The following is a 20,857-nucleotide window of genomic DNA, read 5'->3' on the forward strand; positions in this document are numbered from 1 at the left end:
ATGTGGTTTCTTCAATTCTGTGGTGGTCAGACTTCCATTCAGCTTGATTTCAGGAAGATCTGAGTGATGCTTGTTCTATAATTTAGTTGTAATTTTGATGTTATGATGGGTGATTTATGACTGCATTTGCCCACACTGTGCTGAATGTTCAGTTTTTGACTAAAAATGGCATGACCCCTGTGCCCCACCCTCCATATTCACCCATCTTGCCCCAAGCAACCTTTTTTTTGTTTCCCTGAATGAAAAAAGTCCTCAAAGGGAAATGTTTTGCCAATGTGAAAGAGGTAAAACAAAAAATAGCAGAAGCTCTAAAAGGCATCATAAGTACACATTTTTTATAAATAATTTCTGGTTTTTTGGGGGGTCCTCCCTCATATGTGAAACTATATAAAATATCAGCAACAAAAATACACCAATGCACAGTCAAAAGTAGACAGAGTTAGCTGGCAGCAAACTTGCAGCTTAGCTGGTTTTGTCATTAGCTCCAGTTCTGTGTGTGACCCTCTGAATAGTTTCCTCATCTCTAAATGGAGATAATAATTATGGTATCTTCATCATAGAATTTTTGGGTGAATTAAATAACATCCCCTATTTGAAGCATCTAGCACAGTGAAGTGACTGGAATATTGTGTATTAAGCACTCCATAATTGTTAGCTATGGATAATAATTTCAAAATATATACTGTTATCAGTGTATTACATTTCTAGGTCTTGTAAAAAGCCAGTGAAAATAGGACACGTACCCTGATCCCAAGGGTATAAGAACTGATGCCTAGAAGCTGGGCCACTTCCTACCTCATCATACTCAAGAAGTTGGGAACAATTTAGTGTACCCTTTCCCTGTCCTGTTCCCCCACTACAACTACAGTCTTCTGTTCTTCTTTGTCTGAACCCCCTACTTCTGCTCTAAAAGTCTCAGATGTATATTTGATGTACTATATTTAGTTCTACTTAATTTAAAATAAAGTGGTATTTTTATACTGTAACTTATATTTCATATGGTAGAATTTTTATGCTGTCTATATTTTTTCCTAGGTCTGGTAACAATTTTTAATGAAGTGACATATTTTTTGTATCAATAGAGGCATAATTTTATAGCATTTGTCAATGTCATTTTTTAAATGATGTCTAGGTATCATAAGTTAAGTATTGTTTTCTTACAGAAGCATCACTCTGAGAATAAGGGCCTTGACAAAGTGATGGAGACTCAAGCCCAAGTGGATGAACTGAAAGGAATCATGGTCAGAAACATAGGTACGTTCCATGGCATAATCCACATGAATATGGGCAAAAATGATGATAGATTGATTACCAGGAGTCAAATTATTCTAGAAAGACTGAACTAGAACTTCCTTATTTTTACTAATGGAAGCTAATTGTCAGCTGAGATACGGAGATTACTTACCTGTGGTAGTGTCTACTGTATGAATGGTTTCTTTTTAGTACTTATGACTGTGTTCTAAAATTGTTGACTTATGTTATAAAACTTAGTACTTATGTTCTGTGTTCTAAAATTGTTGATTGACTTAGCCAGACTAATTTCCAAGACCCTTGTCAAGGAACATATATAAAGGACACATGGACAAAGCCAAAGGCGGGTAGGATCAATGGTTGGAGGTTGGGGTGGGTGGAACTGGGGAGGAGTGCTTGGGGGGAAAAATGGAGACCACTGTACTTGAATAACAATACAAAATTTAAAAAATTCTGAGACCCTCACAATAGTTCAGCAATTTAGCTAATTTTGGCTGGAGGTACACAGCTGATGTTATCAGTAGATAACTTGAAGTATAACTATTTAACCTTACAATGTTTGTAGCTCTTGATTGAGAGAAAGAAATGATTGGACCCAAAACTATTGTATTCTTCAGCAGTATGAACTGTAATATATGAGGTCTGTCCAGAAAGTATCCAGGTACCTTATCCAGAAGGTAATATGAAAAAAGGAGACATTGATTGAAGAAGATACAAGATACAAGAAACATCATTCACAGGACAGTGATGCCTCAGTCCCCTTCAGAGTAGGCACCTTGGGACTTCACACAGTTCTTCCAATTGCCATCAGCTGCCCCATTTCCCCCCCAAATGTGATTGATGGTCTGAAATCTCTTCCCTTTCAAAGGTGATTTTAGTTTGGGGAAAAGCCAGAAGTTGCAGGGCACCAAATCTGGGCTGTAGTGGGGCTGAGTCACCTGGGTGATTTGATGTTTTGTCAAAAAACTACATGAGATGTGATGCATGAGCGGGCACATTGTCATGATGAAACTGTCAATCATCAGTTGCCCATAGCTGTGGCCTTCTGAATCAGCTGAATAGTTTCCGTGGAGGAATGTTCAAGCTTAATGCAAAATTTGATGCCGATTTGTTGCTGTACTTGCTCAGTCATTTTGAATATGACAGCCACACAGTACACATGCTCACTCAATGGCGTCTACCGCCCCCACTGACTAGTACAGCTGAAGTCATCATTGTTCACACGTGTGTGTTCCAGTCCACTCTCCTTGGCTGCCAGGTTACATCAATGTCATGCAAAACATCCTCTTTATATTAACAATGGCTGTACATTTTCCGGACAGTCCTTGGATATAGATTTTATCAGCCTGTATGTTGTCAAGAACCTATTTAGTACATTAAAATGATCCAGAGAAATTCCTACAGGTTATTTTTAAATTGATTATTCAATGGTATTTAGGTTTGGGATGATGCTAATTTTTTTTAAAGCACTGGTTCTCACAGTTGGAGTCCTTGGGCCATCAGCATCTCCTAGCATCCTGTTAGAAATGCAAATTTTCATGTCCCACCCCAGACCTACTGAGTCAGAAACTCTGGGACTAGAGCCCAGAAATCTGTGTTCTCACAAGCCCTCTGGAGTGTTCCAGTGCACACTTCAGTTTGAGAACCACTCTTTTAAATATCTTTTAAGGGTAATATCTCACAGACAATCACTTCCATAAAATTGAACAAGAAGGATTTTCTAATTGATTTATAAGGTATATAATTGAGACATCGTCAAATTGCATAAATGTCTAGTCACATACAATCTTGGATGTACTCTGAATTATTTTTTATATTATTAGAATAGTTAACACATTGAGAACAGACATTTTAAAAAATTTACTCTTGCTTTCACCATCCTCAAGATTTATTTCCATTTTCCTTTAAATTTTTATCCACATGTATATATATTTGTAATCAGATTCAGTTTATATTCAGTTTCATGGAGACAGTATAATATAGCGATTAAACTTGGAGTCACATATGCCTGAGAATGAGTCCTGGTTTTACTTCCTGCTTTGCTGTTAGCCCTTGATCAATTCTCTGACCTCTCTGGGCTTTATTTCCTAATCTGCAAATAGGATAGAAGAAGTAATGATGTATGTAAAGCATTTTGTACAGTGCCTGGCACATAGTAAAAGATTGTTAGCCTGCCTTATGTTCATACAGTAATTGATTGAGTTATATCATAGGTTACCAATCATGTCTTTATTTTGGAAACTTTGATTCTGTACAGCAGTGGCACTCAAGAGTTCTGTTTTACAACCAGACAAGTAGCTTGCTTCAGAATGTAAGTCAGTGCTGTGCTTCCCTCATCAGGAATGTCTTACTGCGAAAACCTCAGCTGGACTGAACAGTGTGTTTAGAGACTTAAAGCAGTAGCACAGTCTTAGCACTGATCTAGAGGTTTGTGTTACAGGAACAGTTGTGTTATAAATGTGTTTTGGCTTTTACGATTTTCTTATTTACTTAAGATTAATTCCTAGGAGTGGGATTAATCATCAAAAGGCAGAAACATTTGTTTGTGTGTGTCTTGGCTCTTTGAAGTGATTTCCTTTCACTGACTTTTAGTTTTAATTATATGTCTAGATGCAGATTGAGAGAACCTATTGAAAAAATAGGTTCCTGTTTTTCATCTTTTTTTGGTCACCAAATGTATTCATTTTGCCTGAAAGTAGAAGCAGCTAACTACTACAGTATTATTTATTGCACATTCATAATGTTTACAGAAAATGAAACTTTTGAATCAACTGCCTTTAAATGACTTATTTATTTTTAGAATAACAAACAAAATTAAAAATGTAACACTTCTAATCATCTCCCTCTGATTTTTTAAACAGCTTTATTGAGATACGGTTTACATACCATACAATTACCCTATTTAAGGTATACAATGCAATGGTGTTTACTGTCAGAGTTATACAGCTATCAGCACAATCAATTTGAGAGCATTTTCATCACCACCTGGATGAAGTCCTGTACCCGCTTACAGTCACTCCTTTCCCCTCAGACTCCGGACCTAAGCAACAATTAACCTCCTTTCTGTCTGTATAGAGTTGCCTAGTCTGGTGGCCTTTTTAAAAAAATCGTGGCTTGTTTCACTTAACATAATGATTTTGAATTCCTTATTGTAGCATGTATCAGTGCTTTATTCATTCTTATGGCTGAATATTCCATTGTATTGATACATTTGCTTTATCTATTAGTTGATGGACATTTTGATGGTTTCTACTTTTTGGTTATAAATAATGCTTCCGTGAACATTAGTATACAAGTTTTTTTTTTTTTTTTTTTTAGAAAACTGTCTTTTTAAAAGATTTTATTTATTTATCTATAGAGGGGAAGGGAAGGAGAGAAGGAGAGAAATATCAATGTATGGTTGCCTCTCATGAGTCCCCTGCCGGGAACTGGCCTGCAACCCAGGCATGTGCCCTGACTGGGAATCGAACCGCGATCGTGTGGTTCGCAGGCCCGAACTGAATCCACTGAGCTACACCAGCCAGGGCAGTATACAAGTTTTTGTGTGAGCCTATGTTTTCAGTTCTCTTGGGCATAAACCTAGGAGTAGAAATGCCAGGTCACATGGAAACTCCTAGTTTATCATTTTGAGTAAGGACAAACTTTCCTGAAGTGGCTGCGCCGTAGTACCTTGCCAATAGCAATGCGTGAGAATTGCAGGTTCTCCACATCCTTGGAAATTTTATGATGTCTTTTTTTATTAGATCCCATTTAGTATGTGTGCAATGATATTTTATTGTGGTTTGATTTGTATTTTCCTGGTGACTAATGATGTTGAGCATCTTTTTGTGTGAATTGGCCATTTGTATATCTTTGGAGAAATGTCTATTCAAAATCCATCGTCATTTTCAAGTGGGTTGTCTTAATTATTGTTGAGCTATAAGGGTTCATTGTTTACTCTGGATACTATACCCTGTGAGACATGATTTACAAATATTTTCACACATTCTACGGGTTGTATTTTCACTTTTTTGATAGTAATCTTTGAAGCATAGCAGTTTGTAATTTTGATGAAGTCCATTTTCTTTTTTCTTTTGTTGCTTGTTGTTTGAATGTCATATTTAAGAGACCATTGCCAAAGCCAAGATCACAAACATTTACTTCTTTGTTTTCTTCTAAGAGTTTTGTAATTTTAGCTGTTACATCTGGTCTGTGATTTTATCGTTTGTGTATAGAGTAAGGAAGGGATCCAACTTAATTCTCTTAAATGTATATCCAGTTGTCCTGATACCAGTTGTTGAAAAGATTCTTATTTTCCCATTTAATGACCCTAGTACCTTATTAAAAACTAAATTTCCATGGATGTGTGGGTTTGTCTGCGCTCTCAGTTTTGGGGCAGTGCCATATGTTTGTCCTCATGGCAGTTACCACACTGTCATGAGTTTTGTAGATTTGTAGTTAAGTTTTAAAATCAGGAAGTAGGAGTCTTCCAGCCTTGTCCTTTTTTAAAAGATCGCTTTGGCTAATTCTGAGTACCTATCATTTCCATAAGAATTTTAAGGTGAGCTTGTCAGTTTCTGAAAACTGGGATAGCTGGGATTTTGATAGGGGTCGTGTTGAATCTGTAGGTCAGTTTGGGTAGTATTGCCAGTTTTTACAATATTAAACTCTGATCCAGGACCATGAGATGCTTTTTTATTTATTGAGGTCTTCTTTTAAGTTTTTTTTCAACAATGTTTTGTAGTTTTCGGTGTGCAAGCTTCATATGACAAAGACTCTATGCTTGACCAAAGGTTAAACAGACTCTTCTGAGCCCTCTGTTTGACCAGGGTTTATCCTTGGGCTCCGTCCTTGGCCTGCCTAAGCCAGTCTTAGCAAAGAATCCTGGTCAGTCAATCCCCTGCCCTTGCTATCTAATCACCCCTGATATCTGATCACCCCTGATAGCTGATCAGGTTCCTCATCCCCTACCTTTGATGTGTAAATGTTTGGCCTGCTTTTACAGAGATCCTTTAGGCCAGTTCAGCAACATTCTCATACCTTTGATTCCTCCTTCTAGTAATTTTCCACCCACTGACTACTCCCTCACTCTGCTCATTGGCTATAAATCCCCATTTGTTCTTTTTTCATTATTAAGATATCATTTACATAGAAAATCCTGTGAGTTTTAGGTGTACAATATGTTGATTTGATACATTTATATATTGCAATATGACTACCACCTTAACTTTAGGTAACATATATCACGTATATTATTTTTTTGTGGTGAGAACATTTAAGATCTAGTCTCTTAGCAATTTTGGACTATGTTACACAGTGTTGTTGATTATAATCTATGTGTTGTGTGTTAGATCTCCACAACTCATTCATCTTCTAGTTGCAAGTTTGTAGCCTTTAGCATCCCTCCAACTTTTCCAGTTCCCATCCCTTGGTAACCACCATTCTACTCTGTTTCTACAAGTTTGGCATTTTTAGATTCCATATATAACTAATATACAATATTTCTCTTTCTCTGTCTGATTTATCTCCCTAAGCATAGTGCCCTCAAGATCCATCCATGTTGTTGCAAATGGCAGGGTTTCCTTCTTTCTTGTGGCTCAGTAATATTCCACTGTGTGTGTGTGTGTGTGTGTGTGTGTGTGTGTGTACCTATCACATCTTTATCTACTTGTCCGTTGATGGACACTTGGTTATTTACGTGGCTTGGCTGTTGTGGATAGTGCAGTAAACATGAGAGCACAGATATCTCTTAAAAATCCTGTTTTTATTTCCTTTGGATATACACCCAGAAGTTGAATTGCTAGATCATATGGTAGCTGTGTTTTTAATTCTTTGAGAAACCTGGCTGAACCAATTTACATTTCCACCAACAGTGTAAAAAGGTTCCTCTCCCCCCACATGCTTGACAACACGTGTTATGTCTTGTCTTCTAGCTCATAGCCATTGTAACAGAGATGAGTTTTGTTTCTTTTCTTTCCCCTTTTCCTTTCCCCTCTTCCTTTGCTCTTCTTTTCTTTCCTTTTTTTTTCTTTTCTTTCCTCTCTTTCCAGGCTAGAGGTGGTTTTATTGACTTTGCTTTGTGTCTGCAAATCTCATTGCCTGCCCCTGAGCTGTGTGAGATGAGACCTGGAGAGCAGAGGGGCCCAGAGCACAGGGGAGTAGCAAGCGGTGAGGGAGACAAGGAGGGGCCTACGTGGCTTGTGGCACAAAGCCTGCACGGAACGCATTCCAGCTGCTCAGTCTGAGCAAAGCCTGTGATAGCCTGAAGCTACACCGCATTCCAGCTCCACCTGTGGCCTCCCCTTCTCTCCCCTCCTGGTGGTTTTAATTTGCTTGGCCCTGCTGATGTCGAGTGTCTTTGATGTACCTGTTGGTCTTTTGTACGTGTTTGGGAAAATGTCTATTGAGTTCCTCTGCCCATTTTTTTATTGGCTTGTTTGGTTTTTTGCTACTGGGTTGTACGAATTCTTTATATATTTTAGATATTAACCCTTTGTCTCATATATGGTTTGTAAATATTTTCTCCAGTTCTGTGTGTCATCTTTTCATTCTGTTGATTGTATCTTTTGCTGTTCAGAAGCTTTTTAGTTTGATGTACTCCCACTTGTTTATTTTTGCTTTTGTTGCTTGTGCTTCTGTTGTCATATCCTAAAACAACATTGCAAATACCAACATCCAGGACCTTCTTCCCATGTTTTTTTCTAGGAGTTTCATGGTTTCAGGTCTTAAATTGAAGTCTTTAATCCATTTTGAGTTAATTTGTTGAGTGGTATACCATAGTAAGCTCTCATTTCATGTCGTCAATAGATTCTTGGAAACTGTTACTTGGAGAGAAATGATGTGTAATGAAACCAGTTTTTACCATAAGCTAATCGATATAAACAAAAGTTAAGTTCTTACAGTGTGTTTTTTGTTACAAAAACATCACCAAACTTCTAAATAAAGACCTCAAAGACTTCTAATATTAAACCCCAAGATAAATGTAAGCTGTACATATATTTAAGAAAGATTAGCTCTGGCCGGTATAACTCAGTGGTTTGGGTGTGGGCCTGTGAACCAAAGGATCGAGGTTCGAGTCCCAGTCAGGGCACATGCCTGGGTTGCAGGCCACTTCTCAGCAGGGGACTCATGAGAGATAACCATACATTGATATTTCTCTCTCTCTCTCCTTCCCTTCCTCTCTAAAGATAAATAAATAAAATATTTTAAAAACCACTAAAAAATGCTCTTAAAAAAAGGAAGATTAATAAAAACAAGTAAAATGATTTTTCAACCCACTATTCCAGTTCAGGGTTGCATGTGGTTGGAGCCTATCCTTCCAGCTCAGGGTGCAAGGTGGGAGCCCATCCTGGATGAGGTGCCATTCTATTGCAGGGCTGCCATCATGCTGACTTTACCCACTTGTTGTATTCAGAGTTGAGCTCAGTCTCTTTTTTCCCCTCTTGTGATAGTTCTCCTTTGGCTATCTATAGTCTTCAATAACATCTTCCTTGCCATTTTAACAAGTGTCAGAATAATCTCTCTAATAGTATCTCTCTTCCAACATTTTTCTTGCCTTGTTTTCAAGGATTTTATTTTTTATGCTACTGTAAATAGAATTTTTCTCCTCCATTTTTGGATTGTTCATTACTTATATCTAGAAATACAATAGGTGTTTGTGTACTGATTTTTATCTTGCACAACTTTGTTGAACTTATTAGTTCTAATAGCTTTTTAGTGGATTACTTGTGAGTGTCTGTATATGTGATCATATATTCTGAAAATAAAGATAGGTTTAGTTCTTCCTTTGTAGCCTGGAAGCCTCTCATTTCTTTCTCCTACCCAGTTACCCTTTCTAGAACCTCCAGTACAGTATCAAATAAAAATGGCAAGAGTGGACATCCTTGTCTTATTCCTGATCTTAGGGTGTCTTTCACAATTAAGTACGGTTAGCGGTGGTACTTTTATAGATGCCCTTTATTAAGTTTAGGGAGTCCCCTTCTATTTCCTGCTTTTTGAGTGGTTTTATAATGAAAAGGTGTTGGATTTTGTTAAGGACTTTTTTTCATGTAATGAAATGATCAAACATGTTTGTCCTTTCTTCAATTAACACGGTATATTACAGTAACTTGCATTTCTAAAATAAATGCCATTTTATCATAGTCTGCAGTTCTTTTTTCTTTGTAACATTTTATTTATTTTTTAACTTTTTAAATTTATTTTTAGTGAGGGGAAGGGAGGGAGGAAGGTAGGAGAGAAACATCAATGTGTGGTTGCCTCTCATGCGCCCTCTACTGGGGACCTGACCTGCAATTGTTTTTTTATATTGCTGGATTCATTGTGCTAGTATTTTATTGGAGGGTTTTTTTTTAATGTCTCTGTTCATATCTGTTGTTTTCTTGTGAAGTCTTTGTCTGATTTTGATACCAAAGTAATCATGGCTTCATAGAATGAATTGAGAAATGTTCCCCCCTCTTCTATTTTTGGAGAAGTTTATGGAAAAAATAGTATTAATTCTGCTTGAAATGTTTGGTAGAATTCACATTTGAAGTCATCTGGGCCTGGCCTTTTCTTTGTGAAAAATTTAATAATTATTGATTCAACCTCTGTTTTGTATTTAATTTGTTGTAGATCTAATTCAGTTTTTCTGTTTCTTCTTGAGTCTAGTGGTTTGTGTCTTTCTTATATCTATTTCATATAAGTTACCTAATGTGTTCACATACTTTTGTTCATAGTAGTCTCTGAGAATCCCTCTAATTTATGTGAAGTTGATAGTGATTTGTTTAGTGATTTGAGTCTTTTCTGTTTTATCTTGGTTAGTTTTTGCAGATTTGTCAATTTTGTTGATATTTTTTAAAAATCTACTTTTGTTTTTTATTGATTTTTCTCTATTGCTTTTCTTTTCTGCATTTAATTTTTTTCTGCTATAATGCATATTATTTTTTTCCCTTAGGTGAAGCCCCCTCAAAGTAAATTTTTTAAAAGATTTTATTTATCTTTAGAGGGGAAGGAAAGGAGAGAGGGAGAGAAATATCAATGTATGGTTGCTTCTCGTGTGTCCCCCGCTGGGAACTGGCCTGCAACCCAGGCATGTGCCCTGAGTGGGAATCGAACCACAATCCTCTGGTTCACAGGCGCGAGCGTGCTCAATCCACTGAGCTACACCAGCCAGGGCTCAAAGTAAATTTTTAATCTCTGCTCTTTTTCTTGTGCATGGCTCCCATTTTGCCGTTTGTATTCGTATCTCAATTTTTTGTTGAAAACTAGATATTTTAGATAATATATTTTAGAAACTGTGGGTACTGACTCCCAACACCCATAGTTTGTTGTTTGCTTGTTTATTTGTTTAGTGATTCTGTTGGGCTTTATTTTTTAAGTATTTTTCCCAGAGGGTTCAGCTTCTAATGTCACTTCTTAGAAAACCTTGGGCATACACACAGTCACCCTGAAATGACAGGTCCCATTTTGTCTCTTGTTCTCTGTGTTATGCTTCTAGCTGGTCTGCCCCTCTTGGCATCTCACCCAGCTGTTAGCCATCACTAATTGTAGGCTAATTGCTCTATTTTTTTCCAGTAGTTCCCCAGACATAAATGTCTCTAGTCTGATCTAATTAGATTTGAGTTCCCTTTGTCTTTGTGGCCAGTCTTAGATATTTGTTCTGACCTCAGGAGGATCTTCTTAGCACTCCCTTTCCGTGGTACTTTGTTAAATTTCTAGCTGGCCTGTTGTTTAACTTGCGGTTCTCCTGAAGCTACCACCCTCATCTTAAGTGCATATCTTCAATATCTGTTTTGACAGCACTCTTAGGCTTGAACTTCCCCATATTCTATTCTGTTCCAAATAAGTCTGTTAGGGAAATCTCTATTCTTTTTTTAAATTTATTTATTTATTTTCAGAGAGAGAGAGAGAGAGAGAGAGATCAACGTGTGATTGCCTCTTGTGCACCCCCAACTGGAGACCTGGCCTGCAATCCAGGCATGTGCCCTGACTGGGAATCGAACCAGCGACCCTTTGGTTCATAGTCCAGTGCTTAATCCACTGAGCCACACCAGCCAGGGCAGAAATCTCTGTTCTTAAGGCCTTCTTCTTCCCCTGTGAACCATCTCTCAGCCACTGCTCTAGAGCAATGGATAGTGACAATGGACTGCTTCTCTTTGAGTGACATGGTTGCTTACCTAAGGAAGCTGGGAAACTGTGGCCTCCTTGGCTTACCTCTCCCAGCATGGGACCTCTGCTTGATGAGTAGGTCAGGGCAGGGGCACTCAGGCCCAGAATTCTTGGCCTGCCACCTGAGGTAAAGCTTCTGCCCTATGTGTTGGGGCTAGGGTACAGAAAGGGAACCCCATACCTTCCAACAGTGCCTTGCTGGTGTAGAATTTCTGCATCATGTAGCCTCAGATGGGGTGGGTGGGACATGAAATGGTAATGACTTGCCCCAACTTGCCCCTCCTGGGGAGAAAGCATAGTCTTTGACTGGGACCTGAGGGGAAAGAGAACCCTCAGGCTTTACCTGCCAGGAGTAGAGCTTCCACCTCACTGAGCTGAGGTGTGGAGCAGGTCATGGCTTAAATGTCTTAGGCTCACTGTACTTACTGAGAATTAGTTGATTTTCTTATATAAATGTTTCTTATTTGCCCTGTGTCTTTAGGACAGTCACAGTTTTCAGAGACTTTTAAATGGTAGTGGTTGTTTGTTTGCTTGTTTTTATCATTTTCGCCTGTTGGAGTTGTTTTGTCAGAGAGGATCTGTGGAGCTAGCTCCTCACACCACAATTCTTGGAGTGTCTAACTTGCACTCATTTTGACAGTTCCTTTTTGTCACTCTCAGATTACTCCCTTAATTTCAGGGTTTAGAGACTGTATCCCTTGGATCAAATCTATCCTGTTTTTCTACATAAAATTCCCTTGGAGTATAGTCATGCCCATTTGTTTGCATATTGTATGTCTGACAGAGTTGTGCAATTGCAACTGAGATTGGCCCACAAAGCCTAAAATATTTAGTATTTGACCCTTTACAGAAAAAAAACAACCCTGCCAGCCGCTACATATGTCAGTTAATTAGACTTACTAACATCTTCTATTACTTAAACATAGAGGTGCTTCTCTATGTTGTCAAGAGTACCAAATATAATGAAAACAGATTTGGCTTAAAACAAAGAGAAAAGTATTACATTTTAAATATAAACATGATATTTTCTGTTTTTTCCAACATCTTTAGACCTGGTAGCTCAACGAGGAGAAAGATTGGAATTATTGATAGATAAAACAGAAAATCTCGTGGATTCGGTAAGTACAGGATATGATGATATTTTTCAGGATATAAAGTAGAGAAACTGGTTGATGGCTAACTTAATAGGGAAATGTCTTAAATTCAATACTGTCTTTTTTCTTCTGACTTCCATTATATGATTGCATTTTGATTATGAGCATAACAATAAGGCATAGTTGAAAAGCCATGACCCATTAAGGAAGCTTTGGTTTGGAAAACATACTCAGTACAGAAACAGTTTTTTTTTTTTAAGCTTTGGATTGATGCCTATTAATTTAGCACCTCAGCTGCACATACCAGTCTGTTCTTCTCTGTGCATTTTGTAAAACATGAGAAAAAGAAATTTTCAGGCCACCATGACCCAGTATGAATCCTGAAACCTGGACAATTCAATCATTGTGTTGCTTACCGTGACAGCTTGAGCTTTCCTTATATCAAGCAAGAGGCACGGACGGGGAAGGGCCGCTGAGACTTAAAGGAATCAGTGCAGCCCTGTCACGTACTTCTGCTACAGTTAAGTGTGTCATTACATTCTCCATCTGGTTAGTAGATGAAAGTTTTGAGGAAAGCTGGTGGTGAATAGAAAGCGGGCAGAGAGAGGTTCTGCCTTGAGTCTGCACAATCAGAAATTTCAATGCAGAATGGAAGTTCACACTTAGAAATAGATCAGTGTGTGCTCGTGTTCATTTTTACTGGCAGCTAGATTGCAGTAGTTAATAGCACAAGCTCCAGAGTTGGGTTACCTAGGATTGAATCCCATCTCTGCCACTTATTAGTTGTGTGATCTCAAGCAAGTTACTTAACTATAACGCAGTCATTATCTGTGAAATGAAGATGTATCTACTTCATTAGTGGTTTGAGGCCTAAATCAGATAATGCATCCAGAGTGCCTAACACAATGTCTGATACCTAGTAAGAGTTATTTAAATGTTTATTGTCATTATTAGTTTTACAGGGACATTTGTTAACAGTAGGTTTTAGAAGAATAACAGTGTTTTCATCAAAGCATGTGGTAATTGGGGGAAGGGTGGCACCATACTGGAAGTCAAAACCCCAGGGTTCTAAAATGAATCACTCTATAACCTACTACTAGGATATGAAGAGGACAAAGAAGTATCTGATCCCGGATATGCAGGCTGATTGATTTCTTTGGTACTTCCAGTCCATCTCTTAGCTTTAAAAAAAAAATCCTCACCTGAATATGTTTATTGATTTTAGAGGTAACAGAAGGGGAGGGTGAGAGGGAGAGAGAAACATTCATCAGTTGCCTCCCATACACACTCCAACTGGGGATCAAACCCACAACGTAGGTATGCGCCCTGACCAGGAATCAAACCCACAAGCTTTTGGTGTACAGGACAGTGCTCCGATGCGCTGAGCTACCCAGCCAGGCCCATCTCTTAGATATTCTTAATCCTAAAATGAAGATTGGAATGGTCTGTGTTTGATCAGTACTAATATAGTTCGTACTTTCCAAATAAAAGCCTTCTTAATTTAGTTGACTACATTTCCCAGCATGACAAAAGGGGCTCACAAACTAACAGGTTTCTCTTTTTGGGGGGAATAACATGCATACAATAAAGTGCAGCAAGTATATTACTTTTAATACCGTAAAGATGTGGTACGTATATTCAGTGGAACACTACTCAGTCATAAGAAAAGATGAAATGCTGCCATTTGTGACAACATGGATGGTCCTTGAGAATATTGTAAGCGAAACAAGTCAGTCAGAAAAACCTAAGGAACATATGATTTCATTCATATGTGGGACATAAAACTGAAACTCATAGACACAGGCAAGAGTATGGTGGTTACCAGAGGGAAGGGGTGTGGGAGGGCAGTAAAGGGTAATCGGGACAAGTATATGGTGATGGAAGATGATTTCACTTTGGGTGTTGGGCACACAATGCAATAAACAGTTCATGTGTCATTCACTTGAAACCGACATAATATTATTAATGTCACCCCAATAAATTTAATTAAAAATACATAAAATTAAAAAAGTAGATGATTTGTTAATGTTCAAATATTGACTTGAGGGTCGTGGAGGAGTCTCCACCCCAACCAATTGCATGACATAATTCTATTCAGTCTTACTAGTTTCATTGCTCACTGCTTTTTCTTATCTACATTATCTTATTTCTTGAATTCTTTATTGTGATTTAGTTTGTAAATTATTTCAAAGAGTTCAGACAGCTGAGAAATTTACAAACTATACAGGTTAGAGGGCACGGTCCCAAAGACCACCTCAGTTCTGATACTGCACGTTTGTTTGTTCCCAAAACCACCCTCAGGTTTGATCATTTACTAGAGGGACTCACAGCCCTCCGTGAAAGCTGTCATACTCACCGTTATGATTTATTACAGGCGAAGGATACAGATTAAGCTCAGCCAAGGCAAAGAGGCACGTACGGGGGAATTTGGGAAGGCACCAAACCCGGAGCTTGTGTTATCATGTCCTTGTGGAGTTAGAACATGTCAGTCTCCCAGCATACATGTGTTACAGCATGCGTAGAGTATTATCACACAGGGAAGCTTGCCCAAGCCGTGGTACTGAGTTTTCATCGGTGTTTTATTATGTAGGCACAGCTGACTGATTGCCTACTTGCTTGATTTGGCTCTAGACTCCACCTTCTCTATGTGTGACCCAAAGCCTCTATCCTAAATCATACAGTTGGTCTCAGTCATGAATAAGCCCCACCCTAAAGTAGTCACATTGTTACTACTTGGCTAGCCCATCTATCCCAGGCAAGCAAAGATTTTACCTCCCAGGAGCTGCAAGTGAAGGTCACACCCCTTTGGGACAAGTTTAAGTTCTTTACTACATAGTACAGTTGATAGGCGTTTGGATCATTCCCACTTTTGAGATAAGTCATATAGTACAGTTAGAAATATTTTTGTACACGTCTTTTGGTGAACTTGTGCATACATCTCTTTTGAGTACATACCTAGGAGTAAAATTGCTGGGCAATTAGGGAATTTTATTGTTTGCTTGTTCTGAACTGTTTCTGTCCTGCTGGGAATGGTTCGGTAGATACTGAGAAATTGATGTTCCAAAAGAAAATGGATAACTGAAGAAGTGCAAGTAAATACACATCTTCATATGGAAATTGAATGAGTGTTATGCAAAATCCCAGAATTATACTGGGCAAAGTAGGCAAGTGTGTTTGCAGCCAGCAGGCTTAGAAGGAGCCTTTCTTATTGGAAGCATAAAGAGGATAAGGCTTTTCTACTAACAGGAAGAATCACTTCTGGTGCTTGGCATTACGTGCATGGCTATGGTGGAGAAAAAAAAAGAAGGGAAGCCTTTCCAGTGGGCTAATACTGCTTGCCATAGACCTGGCAGAGTTGTGCTTTTGGGGACAAGGGATTATGAATGGCTGTCTTTACAGGGAAGAGAGAGAAGGGGTACAGAACATTGGAACTTAACAGAATTAATGAAAGTAAAAGTTCTGCAGGTAGTGCTGCAAATCAATCGTGTAGTCAGTGCCAGAAATCAAACAGATTTGTGTTTTTTTCCTAGTCTGTCACCTTCAAAACAACCAGCAGAAATCTTGCCCGAGCCATGTGTATGAAGAATCTCAAACTTACTATCATCATCATCGTCGTATCAATTGTAAGTTTTTATCCTTTTTATGTGTGATTTTATGTTTTAATCTCTAAGCAATTAGGGTCTGGAATTCTTTTTTTTTTTTAAGATTTTACTTATTTTTAGACAGAGCAGAAGGAAGGGAGAGAGGCAGAGAAACATTAATGTGTGGTTGGCTCTAGTGCACCCCCTACTTGGGACCTGGCCCACAATCCACCCATGTGCCCTGTCTGGGAATTGAACCAGCGAGCTTTTGGTTTGCAGGCTGGTGCTCAATCCACTGTGGCTCAAGCCCTGAGCCACACGAGCTAGGGCTTGGAATTCTTTCTAATAATTAGCACTCTACAATGAGCTACATATAACTTTTAATGGTGAAACACATGACCAGGCAGTGGCTTTCTCATGAAGTCACATTGAAATATTACCTCTACTTAAACCCCATGTCCTTATTTAGAATCGTTATATGTTAGAAGTTGTGCAAGCCATTCCAAATATACCTGGATATGTGATGTTTTTGTTGCTACTGAAATTTTTAAGAGTGATAGTTAGCCCTGGCTGGTGTGGCTCACTGGATTGAGAGCCAGCCTGTGAACCAAGGGGTCCCCAGTTTGATTCCCAGTCTAGGACACATGCCTGGGTTGCGGGCCAGGACCTTGGTAGGCGGCACTCAAGAGGCAGCCATACACTGATATTTCCCTCTCTTTCTTCCTCCCATCCCCTCTCTCTAAATAAATAAATAAATAATAAATAAATAAATAAACAAACTTTAAAAAAAGAGAATGTTTAAAAAAATTTAAAAAGAGTGACATTTACTCTGAATTCGTGTTGGATTTTTATTGTCAAGTTAAACAACTTTAATTTCTATATTTTTTATTTTTTCAATTTTTATTTATTGCTTTGAAGGGGGACATCAAATATTTTTTATGCATTTATCGGTTGATTTTTGTATGTGCTGTGACTGTAGATTGAACCCACAACCTTGGTGCATCAGAATGATGCCCTAACCAACTGAGCTATCCAGCCAGGGCAGTTTTATTTCTAAATCGCTAAAACATTTTATCAGGGATAAGCATTTAATTTTAGGAAATGATATTTATCTACTCAATGAATTGACAGTGACTATTTATATTTCATATTAATGCATTGAATTATATTAATAACTGCTTTTATAATTGACTGATCTTATTGGAATAACTTCCTTCTGGGATAACTCTTATTAACTATGATTTCCGGGATAAATATTAAGAGGTTATTATGCAGTATTTTTTAATGCATGGTAAGTATAATTTTCTAATACTGATTTAGTAGTTTTCTATAAGTATGAATTAGATATGCTGTTCTTCTTTTGGTACCCATGTGGAAACAGATACTGGACCTCTTTGTACTATTCTGCATGTCTAGTAACCTTTTCAGCATGTTTAAACTCCATTTTGCATTTTATTCTGGGAGACTCATTCTACTAACTGTTCCAGCAAAGTAAATTAATTTTCAGCTCTGTTTATTCTGCTGTCCAGATCGCTTGCTTGCTTATTTATTTATTTATTTATTTATTTATTAGAATCATGTTTTAAATTTTTAAGAACCCTTATTATACATAGTTTAACCTTTTTTCATGGAACTTGTACTTGTTAACAAATGTACTCTATCCTTGCTGTCTTTCTTTTACCATTAGCTTTCCTTCGATTTGGTAATCGTAATTAGTGTGTCATTACCTACTGAAAGGGCAGTAGCAACATTCTTGCTCACAGTTAATATAAATGTAGAGTTTCTACTCTACATTTAAAATTTTTATCCTAATAATGATAAATTAATTCATGTGTAAAACTTAAGAATGTACTTAATAATAAAACAATCCTTTAAAGGAATTATAACTTGTGATGCTTATGCCTATTAATGATATATCAGTAAGAGTTTCTCATATAGCTGAATTCTTTCTAGTTTCCAGTGAAGAGAAGCAACCCCACTGCTTTCTTTCCCACTGAAAACAGCCTCATAGAATTATGCTTTCTGTGAGAAAAGCATAATTCCCACATGAGAATTATATCAGAAAGGATCATTTTAATTCAACTGATATCTTTGAAAATACTAAATTAGTGTATCACACAACTGCTACTCTGATGGAACCAGTATTTGTTACTAGGTCTTTACACTGCTTTACATATTATTTGGGAGCCTACGATAGATTCAAGAAAATAAGATTGCCTTGCTCCTCTTTCCAGGTGTTCATCTATATCATCGTCTCACCTATCTGTGGTGGATTTACATGGCCAGTCTGTGTGAAGAAATAAACAAGAAAAAGTTGTCACTAACCAAGGATATGAGAGAACAAGGGGTTGAAAGCTCCATGTGATTTAAGCCTTTTGATACTGACAGATGGTTTCTGCCAGTCTCTTCAACCTTCTTTTTCTGTGTTTAATCTTATACTCTGCATCCATATTGATCTTTGTCCTGTCAACCAGCTTATTCCAGTACCCTTCAGATTGAACCATTTATTGCAGCAGTAGCTTTTACTAAGGTTTTTGTTTGTCTCTTTGGTTAACTACTCCTGTCATCTACTTAGAGAAACATTTTTGTTTGTGATTGCACAAAGCTGTCACCAAGGTGGAAAGCACCAGTCTTCTGAGCTGTCTACTGTAACTATAGGTGAATTTTGTATGTGCATACAAAAGTATTCAAGAAGCTGATAGTATAGGTAATATCTCATCTTTGTTTTTTGTTCTCAAAGAGTTCTAGGTGCTTGAAAACAATGTAAGTGGAGAATCATTGTTATTTGGGGAATTGTTATTAAATTTGTGGTGCTGCTCGCTTCTAGGAGCTGAAGCAGAACAAGTATTAGACATTTTCTCTCAGTCAGATGGAGAACATTTTGCTAGCCCATTAGAAGCACATGGAATTATCTTTGACCTCCTGGTATTCACTTTCAAGAAGAACATTTTGACCATTTACAAACCTCACAGAGTTTGGTATCTTCTATTTCCCTATTGCAGTTAATTTGAGAAGAGGCTGGTTTCTTATTGAAGATTATGTTTTTTTATATACTTTTCTTCTGTTGATATTTAGGACAATTGTATAGTTAATAGAATATGTATTGGAGGGAGTGAGGAGGCAAATTCCTCTGGCTCACCAAAGAAAAAGGAGAGAATCACCGTGAATATGCTGGCATTTTAGCTGTACGCAGAGAGGTAGCAGGGGAATTTTTTTAACCCATCTGGGAAAAGCCCAAACAGAATATAGTCAACGGTCAACTCTGGGGTTTGGGTTGGACTGCTGTTGAATAGTAGTCTGAGAATCCTTTGTGGTTTAATAAGTTCTTTAACTGCCTAGTTTTGAATAATTCTTTTGTGAAAGAAGAGTAGGCAGTGTTGTGTATAGAAACAATGTAAGACAATTTAACATTCATATAAATGCACCGTAAGAAAACTGGAACGTAATCATATTGCTTTGGCTACTCTGGCATCTGTCAACTAGTATGTAGTTTTAGTGTGTATCTGAAAGGGTATTTGCAGCCCGAGATCTGATTGCATTTGTTTATCAATAAATGCCAGGAAGTGGAAATTAAATTACATTTGACTATTTTCCTGATGAAAGAAAAAAAATTAGTCAATAAAAACTAGCCACTCGTTTAGCCTAGTCATGTGCCTTGAATATCTATATGTCACAGTCTGGCTCATGCTAACTGTTTTTCAGTTGAAGCCTTTTGATTCATGCTACCAGACATTTATTTGACATGTTCAGTGGGACTCTTTTCCTGGTGACCATGCATAGTGCAAATGTTTTTCCAGTTTTGTTTATCAACACTAATGCCTTTTAATTACATCAGCATTTCCTGTTGGAAAACACTTGGCATTCCTGAATAAAAGTTTCTAAATGTCTTTAATCCAAAGAAAAAGACTTAAAGTGTATTTCCTTTCTTGTACACAACTGTAAAAAAAATGATGTGCATGTTTTAAGGATGAATTACTTAATATCCTTTGATCTGTTTATGTATAAGAATGCTCTTTTAAATCATATAATCTTGTTTTAAGTGATGCACAAACTGAAGGCATTAATAAAATTTAAGAGGAACACAGTGGGTTACTTGCTTTAGAATTTCTTCCTGGAATCTAATTTCTTCCAATGACACTTTGCCATAGTTTATAGAACAAAAGTGTTTATGCTGAAAAGACGTTAAGAAGTGTAACTTACAGCAGCCTTTCAGGAAAGAGCAATAGCATTGTCTTAGATTTATAAAATTTCTTCAAAACCAAAAGACATGAAAGAACTTAGTAAAAATATATAGGTCATACCAAAAGCAATGGAAGATCCTGAAATGACCACACAGTCTCCACAACCGTCATCCTGAGACCACGGTTGAGACAACAAAAAAAAGAACCCCAGAGATTGTAAGTATTTATCTCTCTACCTCAAATGCATGACCACAAGGTTAAATAGTGTCACAATCCCTAAGTTTCCCTCAGGATGAAGGGATATGGCTTACATCACATAGTGGTTTCTCCTTGTTTAACTCTGCTAAATTGGGTTGCTTCCCAGGGTGTCTTGATGGAAATAGGTGTAACAACAGTAATAGCACTAAGACCCTCCCCCCCCCACTATTCTACATTACAAGCAGATCTCCTTCAGACAGCTCTCTTTTGAAGAATAATAAATGGGGTGGAATGGTGGTTGGTGGCTGGCCTATGATTCAGTTTGAATTCAGTAGGAAACAAAGGGCTTAATACAAGATGCAGACTTGCACAGGTATATGACAAACTGGAACAGGAAGGTGTAGAAGGGAGGCATCAAGGTATCAGA

The 20,857-nt window shown here is 37.7% G+C and overlaps 1 protein-coding gene across 2 annotated transcripts in view; it reads left to right on the forward strand.

Moving 5' to 3' along the window:
• Positions 1-20,138, forward strand: part of VAMP7 (vesicle associated membrane protein 7) — a 40,433-nt gene extending 20,295 nt beyond the window's left edge. Inside the window, exons 5-8 of one of the 2 annotated variants that reach the window (XM_037059696.1) lie at positions 1,164-1,254; positions 12,427-12,494; positions 16,001-16,093; positions 18,286-20,138. In XM_037059696.1, the coding sequence (XP_036915591.1) occupies positions 1,164-1,254; positions 12,427-12,494; positions 16,001-16,093; positions 18,286-18,354 (321 nt within the window). In that variant the 3' untranslated portion in view covers positions 18,355-20,138. The remainder of the gene's footprint in view (positions 1-1,163; positions 1,255-12,426; positions 12,495-16,000; positions 16,094-18,285) is intronic. The other variant, XM_037059697.1, reaches the window with a different exon arrangement.
• Positions 20,139-20,857: the final 719 nt, after the last annotated feature.

Source organism: Sturnira hondurensis, unplaced genomic scaffold, assembly GCF_014824575.4.
Source record: "Sturnira hondurensis isolate 20B ecotype Veracruz unplaced genomic scaffold, ASM1482457v3 Scaffold0011256, whole genome shotgun sequence".
NCBI lineage: Eukaryota > Metazoa > Chordata > Mammalia > Chiroptera > Phyllostomidae > Sturnira > Sturnira hondurensis.